Source organism: Phaethon aethereus, assembly GCF_964289735.1.
Source record: "Phaethon aethereus genome assembly, chromosome: 3".
Lineage (NCBI taxonomy): Eukaryota > Metazoa > Chordata > Aves > Phaethontiformes > Phaethontidae > Phaethon > Phaethon aethereus.
In genome coordinates this window covers 115,077,909-115,095,392 of record NC_138576.1, presented here as the reverse complement: position 1 = coordinate 115,095,392, position 17,484 = coordinate 115,077,909, and the positions used below count along the sequence as shown (strand labels likewise).

At 51.6% G+C, this 17,484-nt stretch overlaps 1 protein-coding gene across 1 annotated transcript; it reads right to left on the bottom strand.

Moving 5' to 3' along the window:
* Positions 1-3,652: 3,652 nt before the first annotated feature.
* Positions 3,653-13,214, bottom strand: OVOL2 (ovo like zinc finger 2; the record flags this gene model as incomplete). The annotated part of the gene is given in 7 exon segments (XM_081998613.1): positions 3,653-4,773; positions 8,692-8,881; positions 11,165-11,355; positions 11,919-12,072; positions 12,074-12,161; positions 12,316-12,392; positions 13,068-13,214. Coding segments are annotated over 7 exon segments (1,158 nt in total). The 3' UTR covers positions 3,653-4,462.
* Between the last annotated feature and the right edge of the window lie 4,270 nt (positions 13,215-17,484).

The window sequence follows — 17,484 nt, the reverse complement described above, 5'->3', positions numbered from 1 at the left end:
GGTGAACTAAAGCAAAACGACATCTGCATTGTCTGAGCTGAGAGAAATGCAAACGATAAACAAATGAATATAGTAGGCTGTGTTTCAGTCAGCTTAGTTCTTGCTCATCTCAAAGGTATCAATTAACAGGCTTGTTACTATTTGTGGTTTTTCTTACAGCAACAACTGGAAAAACTGCACTAAGAATTACAACACAAGTTCTCATAAGCACTTATTTAACATACGAAGGCAAAGTGATCATTTAACAGAAGTGGCTTAGTAAAAGAGGAGCAGAATTGTAACTGATGCATTTAGAAATGTCCAGTGAGTGTTCTGCAAGGGAGGAAGTTTGACTACTTCTAGCGGCTCCTCCTGCAGGTTTCTTAACATGCTGTGTGGCCCACATGAAAGACCTGTGAAAGTGTAAATGGGCTTTGTACCTTAGGTTGTGAGACTCTGTGCAGGCCAAGCCTACAACTGTCTTGAGCTCTCCTGACTTCTCTTTGGGTCTGAGCCGACAAGGAGCTTACCCACGTGGAATGATCTCCAGTGTCACATTATAGCGTTTGCCAGTGTGAGTAAGTTCCTTTGTAAAAAGCAGGCTTGTGACTTCGAAGCCAGGCCTTCTGAGGAATGAAGACTTGTTGATTGGGTTTTGGGGGGGGGGTGGTTTTTTGTGGGTTTTTTTTTTTCTTTTCAAATAAGTTTGTGAATAAATGTTCTAAAACAGAAGTTACTTTTGAAGCTTGTTTCATAAAATCAAGTCTATAAGACACAGATTAAGCCTTGATGTCAGGCAGTATTGCTTTATGTTGCGCAGCTGGAAAGCTTTTTTCCTCATTCTCTTTCTTTTCTCTGAATTCAATGTATCAGTTTTTGTAATACCACTTCAGATTACAAATAAAAATACAACCATGCCATAAGCTTCAAGAAAATCAGCCAGAACCATACCTAAAAAAACCAATGGGCAGACTTGCTGCTGAATAAACTTAAACCTCTGTAGTACTTAATCTTGTGTTCCTCCAGAGTACTGAACTCTGTAAACCTGTGCAATGAAACTTAGTTACAGTGGTACTTGCTTATTCAAACCCGGTCTGGTGATGGTATGATTAGTCTGTGCTTAATTAGATTTCTATCTAAGAAGACAAACATGGAGACTGAGAAACTGGGTTCAGAGATGACTAACCGCAACGACACTGCGTGAGCACTCGGAAGTTCTACCTGTTTTACAAGTATGTTCCCACATCACAGAATTTTAGTAAGTGGGGGTTCAACACCACTGAACAAGGTCAATTTTCTGTGAAAGATAGCTCTATGGATCCAAAGAGGTTGGGCAAAAACAAGAGGTAAGATGCCCTGGGCAGAAGCAGGAGGTAATAAAACATGCTGAATTCCCTGTGGTGATTGCAAGTAGGGAACAGTTGGGCAATGTTTGAGTGGGATTGCCACCTTCATCGGTGCATCATACAACCATTAGATGACTCTGAACCATGCAAGATTTCAGCCTCATCCTGCCTCCTGTGGAGCCTGGGCAGCGCAGGCACCTGTTGGCTTCACGTGTGTTCATTTGTTTAACAAAAGGCTTGTGTCTGAGGAAGGCTGCCAGCTTCACTAGCTGTGTCAGTTTGTAAACTGATCTTTAAGTCTGGGATGAGTCTGTACCATCAAGGAGACAAGAGAAGGCAGGCAGCCTTCAAAGGCAGTAGTGGTGGAAGTTACTGTGTCTAGCACTTCTGAAAGTCTGGCTGCCTCCAACATCCCTGTGTGAGCTCTGGAACATTTCTGTAGAGGCGGAAGCTATAGTGTCTGTTTTGTCCCATAACAGAACTGGCAGATTGCTGTTGCAAACCCAAGCCCGCTTTGTGACCCGTTTAAACTAACTTGACAGACTTTTAAATTGACATGCCCAAGGCATCTGCTACAGGGTGTATCTGTCCTCTGCAGAAAAACCAGCCAGACAATTGGGGCAGTTACTCCAGCTAGTGCATCCAGCTTTGTCAGAGCTTTGTGCTCTGTCCAGAGTGGTTTCTCTTGTGTGCTGTTACCTGCTGCTTTTCTCTGTGGCTTGCTTTGAGATCACACAGACAGACCACCTTAATGTGCCTGTAGTTCCTTTGGTGGGGATGTGCCTTGGCAGTGCTATTGAAGGGGACTACAGGATGGGGAAAAAAACCTTGCGCACGCACATGCACACACACAAGATGTGTCTCCAGCTAGGGAGGGCTTCAGCCACACCTCCTCTGTTCCAGTGTAAGGGCTTAGGCTTCAGCAGAGCGAAGCACGCGAATTCTTTGCAGTTAGGTGAACACTAGTCACTTTGCTCAGATGGACTCTGCTCAACAGTCCCACCTAGGAGCTGAACTCAACAAAGCTTCATGACTGAGACTTCACTGTGCTGGTTGCAGGGGAGTATCACCAGCACAGTTGGCTGAACCAGCTGTTAACACTTTTCTTAGCCAGGCAATTTTGTCAAAGTATTTGCAAGCACACAAGCTTCGCTGAGAGTGAGCAACTTTGCAATCAGTTATAATGGCATGATCTCAGAAGAAGTGGGGATGAGTGCATAAACTTTAGCTCTTTTTACAAAGTAAGGATCTTCTAATTTACCTCAGATGCTTTTTTTTTTCCCATGGACTTCCCATTTATTTAAGTAAACTGCAAACTTTCCCATTACATAGGATGACAAGTTTGTTCTTTCCACAGTAGCATCACTTTATTGTCCTCGTTTTCAAGGTCCCAAGCACTGATAATTGTGCTGAATAAAGTATTAATATCATTAGAAATGCTTTAAAACCCCTAGAAGCTTTTCCCCCAAAAAACCCAAGCAGAAGCTTGTACAAGACTGAGGCAAATTGAGAATATTTTTGTGATTCTTGTAGAGACGCTCAGAATCTATAATTTTAGTAGTAATTATTATGAAGGTCCTGGCTATGACTATTTTAGGTCCGTTATTTTTCAGCTGTTGTTTCAACGTATATAGAATACAGCGTATCCTCCCCAAATGCACAGCTTTATTTTGAGCACAGAATGAATTTTGGGGTAATTTACAAATGAAATCCATTCATTATTATGCATTTAAGTTGATGTAAAACCCGTTTAGCACCTGTGTCCATTAAGGCAAGAGACAGACAAATAACCTGTGCTTGGACCAGAGTACCTTGTGGTTGCTGAAGAGGTCACCACCCTGCCCTGTCACTCCTAGTATAGACACCCAAGTGCCCAGTAAGGGCTGCAGCAGCTTCTGAAGTGTCTTGAAGTGTCAGGTGGTTTCAGAGACATGAGTTATATAGGGATTTAAAAAAAGGGGAGAGGGGTGTCTAAATTCACACTTGATGGTGGCTACAGGCTACCCTTTTGGTTGTCCTGGGTCAACAGGAGCTGGAGCAGGACTCTAGGGGAAGTCCAAAAGCACAGAGATGTAGTACTAGTCCCTCATCATCATGGCCACCTCCTTCCCTTGTAGCATCAATGTCACCAGGAGCCTTCTAAACTGGCAGTGGTTACTTCACTGTGTTGTACTGCTGTGTTGTATTAGTGAACAGGCACTTGATCATTACAAAGAAAAAAAAATAGTCCCAAAACGCTCTCACACACACACCATAAAATACACAAAAAATTGCATTTCATTGTGATAGAAAATACATATCTTCAAGTCATTAATGTGTTTTCTTTGGGTTTCTGGGTTGATATTGACGTATGTCAAATGGATGTGGTAATAATCCCCAAAGTGAGCATGACAAGTCCAGGAATGACAGAGTTAAGGTTCCACTTAAATCTAAACATGATAAAATAAGTTCACAGCTTAAAGTACCTAAAACATGACCCTAAATCTGCCCTGGAATAATGCCATTCACCAGTAGAGAAAGTTTGGGAGGAAAAAGTTCTGCATCCTTTAAAAAAAAGTTTCAGCTCACCTTGGATGATGCTTCCATAAATCATTAGTTTCCTGCACCGGGGGGCAGAGTTAAGGTTACTTGTACATCTTATTTATCGATACAGTGTACTCCTGTTCTTTAGACCATTTTAATTCATTTTTGTAAAACAATGTGCTAGTAGCTGCTCTTACATGGCACTTTTCACCCAAACCTCTCAAAGGTAAGTTACCTCCCGTAAAAATTATTATCTTTACAAAATATGCTGGAGAAAGGTGAACTTATTTGTCAGTGGCCACTTGAACGTGTGGTAGAGTTGAAGTAGAAAACAGGTTGCCTGAACGTCAGTTCAGTAAATACTCCATCCAAGAGATGACAGCCTCTTCCAAGCTTTCCTTTTTTTTTTTTTGGCCAGACAAAAATTCTGGACGTTTGCATTGTATAGGGGGATATTTCTTTCAAGTTGAGGTTCTACCAATATCAAGAGAGTCCCATTAACAAAAGCATCCCTTTTATTTCAGGGGTTTCTTTCAAAATTGTTTTTAAAAAAATATTATCTATATAGTCCTACATGTAAACTTTATTCCTTTAGACCACTGTAATCCACCGTGTTACTCATCTTTGTCATCATCTTTGGAGTTCCTCTGCAGGACAGGGCTCAGTTTGTTTTGCAAAACCGCTGCAAGTTTTTTTGAGGTTTTTTTCAGGAAAGCGCTTCCGGGGTGAATGTTACTAACATGCAGGTACAGGTCCTCCTGCGTGGGGCCCGTGTAGCCGCAGTCTTCACACACGTAAAGTTTATCTCGCCTCTGTTTGTAGGCATATTGCTGCTGCACGCCATGAATCTTCTTAAGGTGGGATTCCAGGGAACAGCGCTGGGTGAAGGCTTTGTTGCAAACCTCGCATTTGTAAGGGCGAATTCCTGCAACATTAAAAGACAGCGATTACTGTCCTGATTTACGTTACTTACAGCGGACTAAGGAACCGGCTAAGAACAAGGCTCTGGCATGTCAACTATTGAGCTACACCTAGCAGCAAGGAGCTACTAGCCCCAGGGACTATGTCTAAATAAAACATCTTACTTTCAGGCTAAAATTTTCAGGAATGGGTTGATATATTCAGGAATATAAAACCTGGAAACACTTTGAGAAGACGTAGGCAGATGATGAGGATAACTGGTGCCCGTCAGCACTTTGGTACTAAAGCAGAAGCTGTTACCAACTCTTGCAAAACTGACTCCTTTAGAGCACTGACTTTTTGAAGTCCTGTGGTTAGGTGAAACTATCGGTTTCAGCTAGCCTTTCGTTTTGGCTTTTGTAATGAATGAAATCTTATATCTCGGTAAGATGTTAATTTTTCTCTTTTAGTGAGCAAAGCTTAATGAGGCTTCAGCGAACGGCAGCCCAACATGAACATACAGCGATCACAGTACTTGAAAGGAGTGATAGCGTTTTCATTGAATATAGATTTGCTGATTGGGACTACAAGCTCACGTTCCAGAAGAGAACTGCATTAAGATGAAAGGAATAGGTATTTGTGTCTCCAGAGGAGGGAGAAGGGGCTGACTTGTGATTTGAATGCCTGAGCAGTTTCGTTCCATACAGACAACCCACATTATAAAATTACTGAACAGTAACAAGTATCCATTTTAACACCAATCAACACTAATTTAACAACACCCCCCCCGCCCCGTACTTGAATGACAAAAAGCTGAGGGTTTAGTGACACTTGCAAAAACCTAAACCAGTTGTGATTTTACTTACTAGGCTTGCTCAGTAAGTTTTCAAGCAAAGACCAGCCTTAAAACTGATGCAAGGAGTTACCTAAACCCCTCTCTTTTCCCTGTGAAAGGTGAAATGTGAATGTGTGGAAGATCAGACCTACAGTGAATAGCCAGGAAAAAAAGGGCGAACCACACATGTCTGGGTGTTTGCATCATATATGGGAATATTTCTTTCAAGTTGAGGTTCTACCAATATCAAGAGAGTCCCGTTAACAAAAGCATCCCTTTTATTTCAGGGTAAACAACTATTTTCAGTTGTAACTTTGTAGTCGGATTGTGTTGAATTCACCGCTCGGGTCGCTGATCTTTCTACCAGGAATACGAAGTGATTAGAAGTTCCAATAAGCAGCATCTCAATTGCATCTTTGGAAGTCTTATAAAAGGAGGCTATCCCACTGCACCGGCTTAAACTATCAAGACTAAAGTTTCCAAATACCTCCTGCTGTGAGACTGCTTCACTTACATTAAACTGCAATTGGAGAGAAACTCCAAATCTGCATTAGAACTCACACACAAAAATGTACCTTTTACAAAGCAGTATTTTGGGTGCCGTTTCATGCTCACCTGAAGGCAGTTTAAACCTCTGCCGTCCTTGGCTCCTGCTGCCAAAGTGCTCCACTGGCACGACTGCGAGCACAAGAGGGGTAGTGCCAGGATGGCACAGCCCACCAGGGCTCTGGGAACCTCTTCATTACTTAGGAATCATTTTAAAAGTTGATTTTACTGTATATACTAGTTACTTTTTAACGCGTAACTCTCTCTGTGCCATGAAGCTAGACTGGGACATTCGGCTTTCACGCTGACACTACCCTACTGTTGCACAGTCTGGTTACAAACAGGGCATGGCACTTTCTGCTGGAACACCAAAATTCCGTAAAGCACATGTAGATGAGCGCCTGTAGCTACAAAAATAGAACCCACACTACCACTTCCAGCCCATTTGTCTTCTTTTTAACATTCAAATATAGCCCAGCTTTCCTGAACAGCGATCAACTTTGACATAAAAAAAGGCCCCCGCTTTCAGAGATGCTGTATTTCAGCCTGGTAAAGACAGATGCCAAAATGCTACCTCTGTACCCCTGCTGCAGCCAGCCTTCACCCCCTCCATGACCCAAGGCACCAGGCAAATACAGTATATGCGAGTATTTACACAGAAGAGGAGAAATAGTGTCACCAGATTTCTTCTAGTTAAATTGGGGACAATCTAACCATAAGATTCACATTTCCAGGACAGTGGTTTTTACTGCTGTCCAGTACAAAGATCTGTCCTCCCTTTCAGGGCTTTGCATAATTAGCTCTAGTTCTGCACAGTGACTTCAACTCTACAGGCCACAGCATACATATACATACCTACATCATTTTTTTTTTTTTTTTTCTGTTCCACGACCCTCTTGGGGTTAGTTTCTGAGTCTCAAAGGATGAGGGGACAGGTTGAAAAATCATTTCTTTCAGTAGCACCAGCTCTGCACTTCAGCCATACCCCAGTGTTAGCTCCCTGCTCGCAGCCTTTTCTTTCCACATGAAAGCTTTGCAAACAAACCAAAACAGCCCAAAACACTGTCTCTGGCCAATGCTTTCCCACTGACATGGGTGGCATTGTTTTTGTGAGTCCACTGCTAAGAAAAAACTCCTGCCCACCAACATACTTGCGTCACATCTAGCTAATGGACCTGGCTAATGGTGCCTAAGCCAAAAAAGGGCCATTGCAGAGCGAACCCAAATCATCGGCAGGCCCCATAAGTCACCACAGATCTGGAAAGTTGGTACATGCCCAGGAGATGTGGTGGATGCATCTTCTGGGTGCCCTACAGTGCAAATTCAAAGCCTCCTGAGCACAGCACTGCCAGAGAGCATCTTCCTTGGTGAGGATGAGGTTGATAGGTGTTTAAGGAATTGCTTCCACTAAGAAAAAGAGAAATGAAGAGGCAGCCTTCTCCTGGCTCTGGGTTAGGAAAAGCATTTCTGAGACCAGTGAGATGGATTTGAGGTAACCGACCCAGTTCCAAGAAACACAACCACTGCTATGTGGGGCGGGCTCAGGACCCAACCCCACAGCAGAGCAGCCACGGAAAGCGCATCCCTCCAGCCTGGGGGAGCAATATGGGAACAAGAGTGAGCAGAGAAGCGGAAGGGACTATTTTTCTTTCTTCCAGTGCCATCACAGGCTTAAATCACAGCTGCCTCTGCTATGCCTACACCTGGTGTAGGTGCAAACACTGAGCAGGGAACTAGACCAGGTTATAGGCAACTTTTTTACCCTGGAACTGCTGTCAGGGGATTTTCAACCCACTGCCTGTGATTTTCAATGCATGCTGTGACCTGCACGGCAAGTGACTAGAAACAGTTCAGGCCGGTGGCCAAACTGGTCTGGATGGCTGGACGTGCAGAGGGAAACGGCTCCGAAAACAGACCGGGGGAGCTGGTAGCCTGAAGCAGGTGGGGATGCAGCGCGCAGGGTTAGCAGAATTTGGATGTGTTGTCGAAAGATGCTGGAGGAACAGCATGAACCACGCTCTGGTTTTTCCAAAAGGTGCCAAAAATCAAGCCATAACCCCATCCTGCAGGGATGGCCAGAGGGGAAGGTTCGCAACAGAAGAAAAAAAAAAAAAAAAAAAAAAAATCAAGAAACTGCTGCTCCGTGCCTCTAGAGGGCAAAGCTTTTTCATCCACCGCCTGGCCACGCTCACTGGCACACGCTGGACTCGCAATAACGTGCGGTGGGTTACCCCGGGTGGGTTACCCCCACCTTGCTGACCCAGGCACAGCAGCACGCAGCCGTGTCTACACTGATCTGGATGGCAGCTCACGCATCCGCGCTGCTCCACACAGATTTCGCTAGTTCTCCTCAGATTTCGTTAGTCCCAGGACTTTAATCTGTCCGGTCTTTCCCCTTCCTCCACTGCATCCCCGCTATTTTCCACAAATGTTGTTTACCTGGGGCTGGTATTACTGTCTTGCTGGGTTACCCTCACCCCCCATCCTTGTCCCATCTCACCCCTTCTCCCAACCTCCCGCTACCCGGACCCATCCGCAAGCCCCCAGGGAAAGCGTTCATACCCGTATGGGTCCGGACGTGTCTTTTCAGATCGAAGGTGTCGTTGAAGCCTTTTCCGCAGAAGGTGCACAAGTGTCTCTTCACCTGGCTGTGACACTTGATGTGACGGTTGAGCATCCGCTGCAAGCGAAAGCCTTTGCCACACAGCTCACAGCTATGCACCGTAGCATCGTTACAGGTGCCAGTGGTGAACTAAGGAATGGAAGAGAACTGGGTGAGTAAGCATTGACATGACAAAGACCAACAGAAAACAGAAAAAAAATAAGGAGGGATGGCTTACTCTTGCGTTTAAAAAAAAAAGAAAAAACACTTGGGATATATTCAAAAGGAAAAGTGAAAGCATTTGGGAGATTCCGGCTGGGTGAAACCTTCACGCTTCCCTTGCAATCGGGTGGGTGACTGTTAACGTGTGCGGTTTGGGACTGCCACAGATGTTGGACAGCTTGGCTTCAGGGGTTGAAACAAAGCTTGTGGGCAGGATACCTTCCAGAGGCAGGGACCCTGGTCCGGCCACATCCGTAAGCACCCACACTTAGGCTACGAGCACCTCTCCGTGGGGCCGCATGTGTGTTTGCTCCTGCACTCAGCTGATAATCTGGGATGGAGACAGGAGGCGGACAAATGGCATGAGAAAGTCGTACCCATGTGGTGCCTTCTCTAATCACGCTTCCGGCTGCTTTGGGTCTCTCGAAAACCAGCCAGCGGTGACAAAAGAGGTAGGTTTGGTGAGATAAACCACAGCACGTTGCGCTGACTCAGCAGAGACTGAAACAATGGCACTAATCTCCTCCCGTTGGTCTCCCTGGCTCGTTAATTAACGGTGGAGTGTCATTAGGGGTTAATCTCCTCATTCCTGCTCCTAACACCAAAAATATTGCGCCAACACCATGACCTAACTTTATTAAGGGAGACACTGATGATTCAGCTCCTGGGAAGAACGCTCCTCAGAGGGAGGGCTTAATGTCTGGAAGATGCAAATACTTTGCTATTAGTTTAATTATTCGTGGGGGAGCGGACGTGCCGGCCGCTAGCTGCTTGGGCCGGGGAAAAACCAGCGGAGCGGGCGGCACCGTGTGCGCACGTCCATCGGCTCTCGCGGCGCTTTTGGCGAGTTTCTGTGGCACGCTGAGAAAACCCAACTCTGCCGAAACGAGGTTTCGCTGCAACTGTTGCTAATAGCCCAGGTTAAATTATACAAAGTAGGTTAAAGTCAAACAGCGGTGGGGCAAGCTCTTCATGAAGAGAGGAACACGTCTGGGGTTTCTTTTTCCTGAAGAGCCAGTTACTTTTCCCAATCCGCCTCCTTTGCTTACTACTGAAGCAGCGCTACCCGAAATCGTAAAGAAAGATGAAGAAAAAAAAAAAAAAAGACAGCTGCAAAACCACGAGGTGTGAAACCAGTGGGGGAGCCGGCTGGGAAGTATCTGTTGGGCAACAGGTAGGACTCCACCTCACGCGGCCGCATATAAGCGGGGTGAAAGCCCAGCGTTAATCGTGAGATTAATAACGCAGTGGCCGAAAGGCTGTCAGCCCGGCAGAGACGGTGGGAATTTTTACAGCTCCATCCAGCAAGGCAACAGCCTGGGATTAACGAGGTGTTAATTAGCCACCGGTAAACACATCTCCTCCTTCCTAACACTGGGGTGGCCCGGCTCCACCTCCGCTGAGGGGAACCCTGGGTGTTCAGAGATGGAGGTGGTCCTCCCGCCCTATCTGCATCACCACCGCGCTCTGGGAGCTCGGTCCTGGGTTCTCGGGTACCAGGAGGAGCCGGTGAGCGACTTGTCTTCTCGGCCTGGGGCGGGGAACCTCCGCCCGGCTCCGCTGGCCCTGCCCGGGGACACGGCTCGGTAAGAGCCCAGGCAGCAGCGAGGCTCTTCAGCAAAACTGATGGACAGATAATGGCTTTGCTTCACCCAAGCCCGCAGGTCCCACCTGAAGGTAGCAATGGCCTTTCGCAGCTCAGGAGGAGGACCTTTCCCTAGCTGTTACCTTGAGGGTATCAGGTGGGTAGGGGGGCTGCAGGAAGGTTGACGGCAGCCCCCCTTGGCACAGGCTTGACTACAGACTAGAAGGCGGCCTTTTAAGGAGGCCCCACGTTAAGGAACGAGATCCACCCACGCACCGTGGGGCATGACTCCGAGCTGCCAGGGCTGGTCCTTTCCTGGCTGGGTTCAGATCTCCTGCGGGACCAGTGCCAAGCAGGTCAGGAGCAGCATGTCCCCAGCGGGGACAAGGGAAGGCAAAGGGCACTGGAAGACGACGGTACGTCGCTTTCAGAGGCTTTGTCCCGGCGTCGCCATCCCAGGGCCGGCCGCCCTCGCCCACCCCCGTCCCGGTGCGCGGGACGGGTGCCGCCGCCTCTAGCGGAGATGGCCCAAGGCGCCGCTGTCACCGGCGTCCCCGTCCGGCCCGGGCCCTGCCCTCCGAGCGCGGCCACCCCGCCGCCGGAGAAGAGACCGCGGAGGCGCTTACCTTGATTTTCGACCTGCCCGCGGGTCTCCTGCCGGGCAGGTCCAGCAGCATCTCCCCGGCCGGGCCCGGAAGCCCGAGGGCGGGCTGGGGCGTCGAGGGGTCGCTGGGCTCCGCGTCCCGGGCGCCGCTGCTCCCGCTGCTCCCCAGGCAGCCGCCGTCCGCGCAGCCCCGCGGCCCGTAGCCGACCCCGCCTGCAGCGGGGGGAGGCGGTGAAGTGGGGGCGGCGGGCGGCAGCCGCCCGGCCCCGCTGTTTCACCTGCGGGCGGCGGGGGAGGATCCCCGGCTCACGCCGCGATCGGAAACTCAAACACGAACGGTCCCAAAGTTCAAACAAGCCAGCTCCGCCGCCTTCCCGTTATACCCCGGGCAAGGGCAGGAGGAGGAGGAGGAGAGGGGGAGGCCAGGAGGACATCACCACCACCCCCCCTCGGGTCCTTTCTTCTCCTCCCCCCGCCACCTTTCTCATGCAAACGAGGTTTCCCACCTTCCCGGACACACGCATACTCCCCCTCCATGCCCGCGGGCTCCCCGGGGTGGGAGATGGTGCCAGGCATGGGGCACCCGGCACCCCCGCCGCTGGGCGCGGAGGGTCCCCCCGAACCCCCCCACGTTGAGCACAGCCCTCCTCGTCCCGCCCGCCCCCTCGGGGCTCCCCCGGCCCGGCAAAACCCCCTCCCCAAGTCCGCGGGATTCCGGAGGGACCCTCCTCCCTCCGCCCTCCCGGTGCCGGGGAGGGAGCCCGGCGATACCGTACCCGGGATGTAGGTGTCGGCTCTCTCCTCGTCGGGCAGCCCATCCCAACTGCGCACCGCCGGCTGCGGGCTCCGGCGCTTCACCAGGAAGGCTCTGGGCATGGCGAGGGCAGGGGGCCCGGCACGGCACGGCTGGGCGCGGAGCGGAGCGGCGGCTGACCCCGCCGGCCGGCCGCAGCCCGGCGGGGCGCGGGCGCTGCGCTGCCGTCCGCGGGGAGCGGGACCGCACGCACCGGGCAGAGCCGCTGAGGCGCGGGGAGGGGAAGGGGAGGGGAGGGGAAGGGGGGTGGGGGGGGTGGGGGGAGGAAAGTTTCATAAGGTGGAATAGAAAAATGCACCAGGAAACTTGGGAAGGAGCATGCGTGCTGCAAACATAACGGTGTCAACAAGTCTGCTTACCTGTCCGACCGGTTGGAGCAGCTGAGCTTTGTTCCAGCCCTTCCTAAGGCATGAATGTTTGCAAAAGAATTTAACGTCTGAAAATTAAAAAAGGAAAAAAAAAAAAAAAAGACAAGCGGGGGGAGCCCTGCTTTTGCTGCCTGCCCGCTGCCCGCCCGCTGCCCGCCGCTCCGCCCGCGGGGACCCCGGCGGCCCGACCCGCTGCCCGCCCGCCCGCCGCCGCAGCGGGATGCCACGGGCGGCCGAGGGTGCTCCCCACCCGTGGGTGCGGGTCCCGCCGCCACGGGGGGCTGCGCTGGGGGCCCCCCCGGGGCAGCCCGCAGAGGGGAGGGCTCCCCAGGGCGCCGGGGAAGAGGCTGAGCTATCCCCGGGCAGCCGCAGGCAGAGAAAGTTGTTGTTGTTGTTATTTTTCTTAATGACAAGCTTTTCTTCTGTTAAAAGAAAAAAAAAAAAAGGCTTTATTCTGTTTCAGTCATTGATTTAAAATGAAAAACGTGTCACGGCCTCAGACTTTTCTCCCCCCTTTTTTTTCTTTTTTTTTTTTTATTTGCCTCTAGTCCTCCCCCCCTCTTCCCGAAGTGGAAATGAAACAAAAGACAAGAGGATGGGGTGGGGGGGGAAGGAAGCAAAAGAAACAGAAGAAAACCCACAAAACTGCACTGAAAAGTCTCCAAGCACAGTGAAGACTGCGCACGGCATGTACTCGGGTATTGAACAGCATTCAGGGATGCCTTCTCCCACCTTGCACCTACTGTTGGATCTGTTTTTTTATTAAAAGCAGTGGAAACACACTCAGCACCTTCCTCCCCGAGCACATCCTTGCAGCAGAGGTGGTGCAGGCTGGTGGGGCTGAGCACCAAGAGCTGTTTCCCCATGTGAAGAGGCCCCTCAAATGACATCGCCCTTCTCTAAGGTCGCCGCCTTCCTCCCAAGCAAAACACAGGCCAGGGGAAATGGACAGGAGTTTCACCGTTCGTTTGATTGAGATGAAGATTTAACTTCAGGGGACTGATCTGGAGCTTCTGGAAAGGAAGCACCTTCCAACACAGCGGCCAAATGAAAGAGCTCTTCTTAACGCACGTCCCCGGTAACTCTCTGGGGCAAGGACCACCGCTGTGGGGTTGTTGGGGACTTTATCCAGGGGCACACTGGTGTGAGCTCTTGAGTGGGTCTTAGCCCTGGGTGGCTGAAGTCCCCAGGAGGGTGGTAGGATGGAGGAGCCACAGCCCTGAGCCCCACATCAGGTGCCGCATCAGCGGAGAGGTCCTCCAGGCTGAGCATCCCAAAGCAATCGGTGTTTCCAGCTGGGAAGTCCCAGCCGGCAGCCGCAGCAGCCCTATCCACTGCATCCCGTTTCGGTAGGGTCTACTGGAGCGAAGCATGGGTGCAGATATCTTCATCCCACAGGCTGAAGCAGCAGAGGAGTTACGCCACCACCCAGCGCTGGCTCCTTCAGGAAGGCTTTTAAGTGCGGAACGCTGGCCCATGGGGACAGGCCCCGGGAGTGATGGCGTGGGCTGGGGGCACCAACTTGCTCCCCCCGCAGGAGTTTACAGTCTCCACAGGTACAAGGGGAGAAGCCACCTCAGCACACCTTCGGGCAATACCTCAGCAATACCACACGTAAAACCTCCTCTTTCTTTCTTTCCCTTTAAGGCTATGTAATTTCTCTGTTATGTCTGAGATTTTGCTCCAGGTCAAAATGCAGCTACATGGGTTTTAATTGATTTTTTGCAATGCTTTCAACTTGAGGTTTCTTTTATTTTAACCACTCCTTGTCTTTTAAGCCAAAAAGAGGTAGCAAACGACATTAATCACAACACTCCTGAACCAAGAGCTCGCTGTGACTACTTTAATGTCTTCTTGGCTTTTTCAAATCCTGCTTTGAGGTTCCCATTTAGCGAGGTCCTGGAGCAGCCACTTCACTTTAATTGGGTGCTCCATCTCAGACGTGCACTTACAAGCATGGCTGAATCAGGAACTAAATTATTATTATTATCAGTTCTGGAGCCCTGACATGAGTGGTCAGGGCTGTGGTGTGCCCAGCGCCGTCAGAGGCTCAGGGTGGAGAGAAAGTCCTGCAGCCTCCGGCAAGGCAAGAGGAGCTGGATGGAGAGGCACCGCCTCTACGAAGCAGAGCATCTCAGCAGTGGTGGGCTGCCTTCCCCTTGAGCTAGCGGGTGGAAATACAGACTGTTGACCAAGCCTTGGTGTTTCTTGGCAATAGCCCAGAAGACAACCGTACTGCCTTTCCTAAAAATACCATTCCTTGGTATTTTTAAACCCGGAGGAGCCTGGGGAGCGTGCTCACAGCATGGTCCCACCAACACCGTTGCAGGCAGCCACACGCGGCACCATGAAGCGGCATCCTCAGGGCCGCGCCGTCTTCAGCCAGGCCGCCCACAGACACGTCACCGGGCGGCCAGCGTCCTTCTCCATGCGCACCCGCTGGAGCAATGTTGCACGTACAGCCCGAGTGCTGTAATTGCTCAATAAATAACAACGCTAACGAGATAATGGCACACAAACCTTTCTGTAGGATCTTGTTTAATTTTCAGCGTTAGTTGGGTGTGAGAGAAAATCCAGTATGTTAAATTAACATTTTGGGTGTAAATCAAATTAAATGTACAAAATGCCCTGTAGGGTCAAAGCACAATGGGACCCACCCTTACAGATTTGACTACTAAAATGTGTTTCATTTGACTCGAATCATTTGGGAGTGAGGAGGGAGAGATTGGATCAAACAATGAATCTCCCATGTGTCGCTGTCGCAATCGCACCCCGCTCCTTCCCAAACTCACCCTGGGTGGGGGCGGATCGATGGCCACGTGCGAGGGGCACAGGGGACTCGTCCCTTCTGGAGGACTCGCTCTCACTGCCAGCCTCGCCCCGGTCGATACGGCACCTAGAAGGGAGTGGGGAAAGCGTGCTCGGGGGCAAGGACCTGGGCGTAGGGAGCAAGGGAAGGAGCTGGGCTTGAGAAGAGAAGAGCAGAGGGAGAGATGCTCGGTAACGGAGGTGTAAGCAAAGGCACATGTCCCCTGCTCAGGGGACGACGACTTGGGTTTATCTGTGAACCGGGAAGATTCTAGGTGTGACCCCGGGGAGCCGTGTCCTTTCTCCTTCTTGCCTGGGCTAACTTGTCACTGTGATCAGCACCAAGCAGCTGCAGAAGCGAGCGTGTGCCCGCGTGGTGGGGGGATTTGGGAGGAGGGGGCAGGGACGAGGGTTTGGTGGTACAGCCAGGCAGAGCAGAACACCGGGGCAATGTCTCTGAGCTGGGCCTTTAGCACAGCGTCCAGCAAAGGGACTTTCACGTGGGATCTTGCCCCCAGCCGTCACCCTTGCTGCGCAGAAGCAGAGGGATGCCGGCAGGTACACCGGCAGGGGCTGTGCTGGGGCTGCTCTGCCCACCAGGCTCTGAGCACAGTCACCCGGTGCTCTTTTTCTGGCGGTTTCTCATGATTTTGAGCCAAACCAGGCTGGACAGAGATGAGACCCTGGCTGGTACCTGGCAATGCAGCAGCGCAGGCTTTTGTCCTCTGGATCCCAGCAGAGCTCAGATGGGGGGATTTATGCAAGTTTACTGACCATGCAAGAGAGGCCACAGCTTCATACCCTTGGGAAGATGAACCTTCACCTTCTGGGGTCTGCCATGTGCCTGAAACACCAGAGCTGGGACATCTGCGCTGCTGCAAGTCACCCAAACACCCAGCTGATGCCCCCTCGGCTGGTGAACCTGCACGCTGCTCCCAGAGGCGTTTTGGGAGAGACGGGGAGGAGCCCGGATGTCAAAACATTGCCCAGTCCTTTGCGAGAGGCATCGTGGTGTGACACCCCTTCCTTGAAACGCCCCACGCTTCCCCACACGAGGTGGGACAGTGAGCGTGGAGCCCACGCCAGCAGCAGGAACAGGCGCCACGAGGCAACCAGGAGCCCTGGGCTCACATCCCGGCCACCTTGGCTAATTGGCCATAATAATAGCCATCCCGGCTTGGCTACTGCAGCCAAGGCAAGATGAGAACAAGGGAAGGTATCTCCTCTGCAGCCTTTCCCAACCTGCTGCCTCCTTGGATTATCCGCTGGAGGTCCAGCATGCCACAGGGTCCTCCCAGAAGGATCGCGGGGACCTCCGAGGACCACGGCTTGAAAGCCCGCAGAGAGCTCAGAGGAAAGGCCCCCCTGCTCTAAAAGAATCCCTCGCCTGGGGCACACACTCTTTCCAGCCCCAACTTTCCCAACTCCTGGATGTCTGCTCTTGGTCTTGCAGCTCAGCACCTGCCTGTGAAAAGCTGACGTGCTCTCGGGGGATGCTGCCCTCCAGCCCGCCCCGCGCCGCGCCGCACGCCTGCAGCACCAGGGGTGACTCAGCTGGGTTTCGGCAGCCGCCTGCACGCACACACCGTGTGCTGCTGGAGGGGCTGCCGTTGCCTCCGAGAGCAGGTTTCCAACCAAAGCGTGGCCTCTCCGGTGCCAAAATGTGGGTGAATACTGGCCCACAGTCCCCCGGAGGCCAGGGGGATGTCAGCATTGCGGCACAGGCTGCCAGAGCAAAGCTACTGCCCTGGTCACGCCAGCGCAACATCCCCCTGTGCTGCCGGCCATGGGGCCAAGCCCGACCACCGGCAAGCTCTGCTTGCAAGCCAGGTTTTGGCAGCTCCCCTGGTTAGATGAGGAACCACTTCACCGCAGCGGAGGGAGCCAGGGTGGCTCCATGCCAGCGTTATCTCAGAAGGAGAGAGCAGCGGCTCCGCAAGCTGCTCCAGTTTGGAGGGTGATCTGCTTTCCTTGGCTGAGCAGGGAAGAAGGAGGCATGAGGAAGGTGCCAGCCGGGAGAAGATGGCTCCCCAGGCTGCGGCAGAACCTGCCCTGCCTGTGCTTCCCCGCCGCGTTTCAAAGCACCCCACCAGGCTGACTCACGGGCTCCTGTCTCCCTGCCTCCCACGGCCCCTGCCACTCCCAGCGTCTCCCTGTCTTTCTCCACCGATACCTCCGCTTCCTTCCCACTCCCCTCCGCCGGCTCGGCGCTGTCTCTCTGGCCGCCCACTCGCTGCGGCTCCGCTCCCTCGGGGCGCCCAGCATCACCCAAGGTTGCCCAGCCGCTTCCCACCGAGCCTCTGAGTCCTGCTCCCTGTGGAAACGGCACCCGGCCCACCCCAGCCGGGTGTC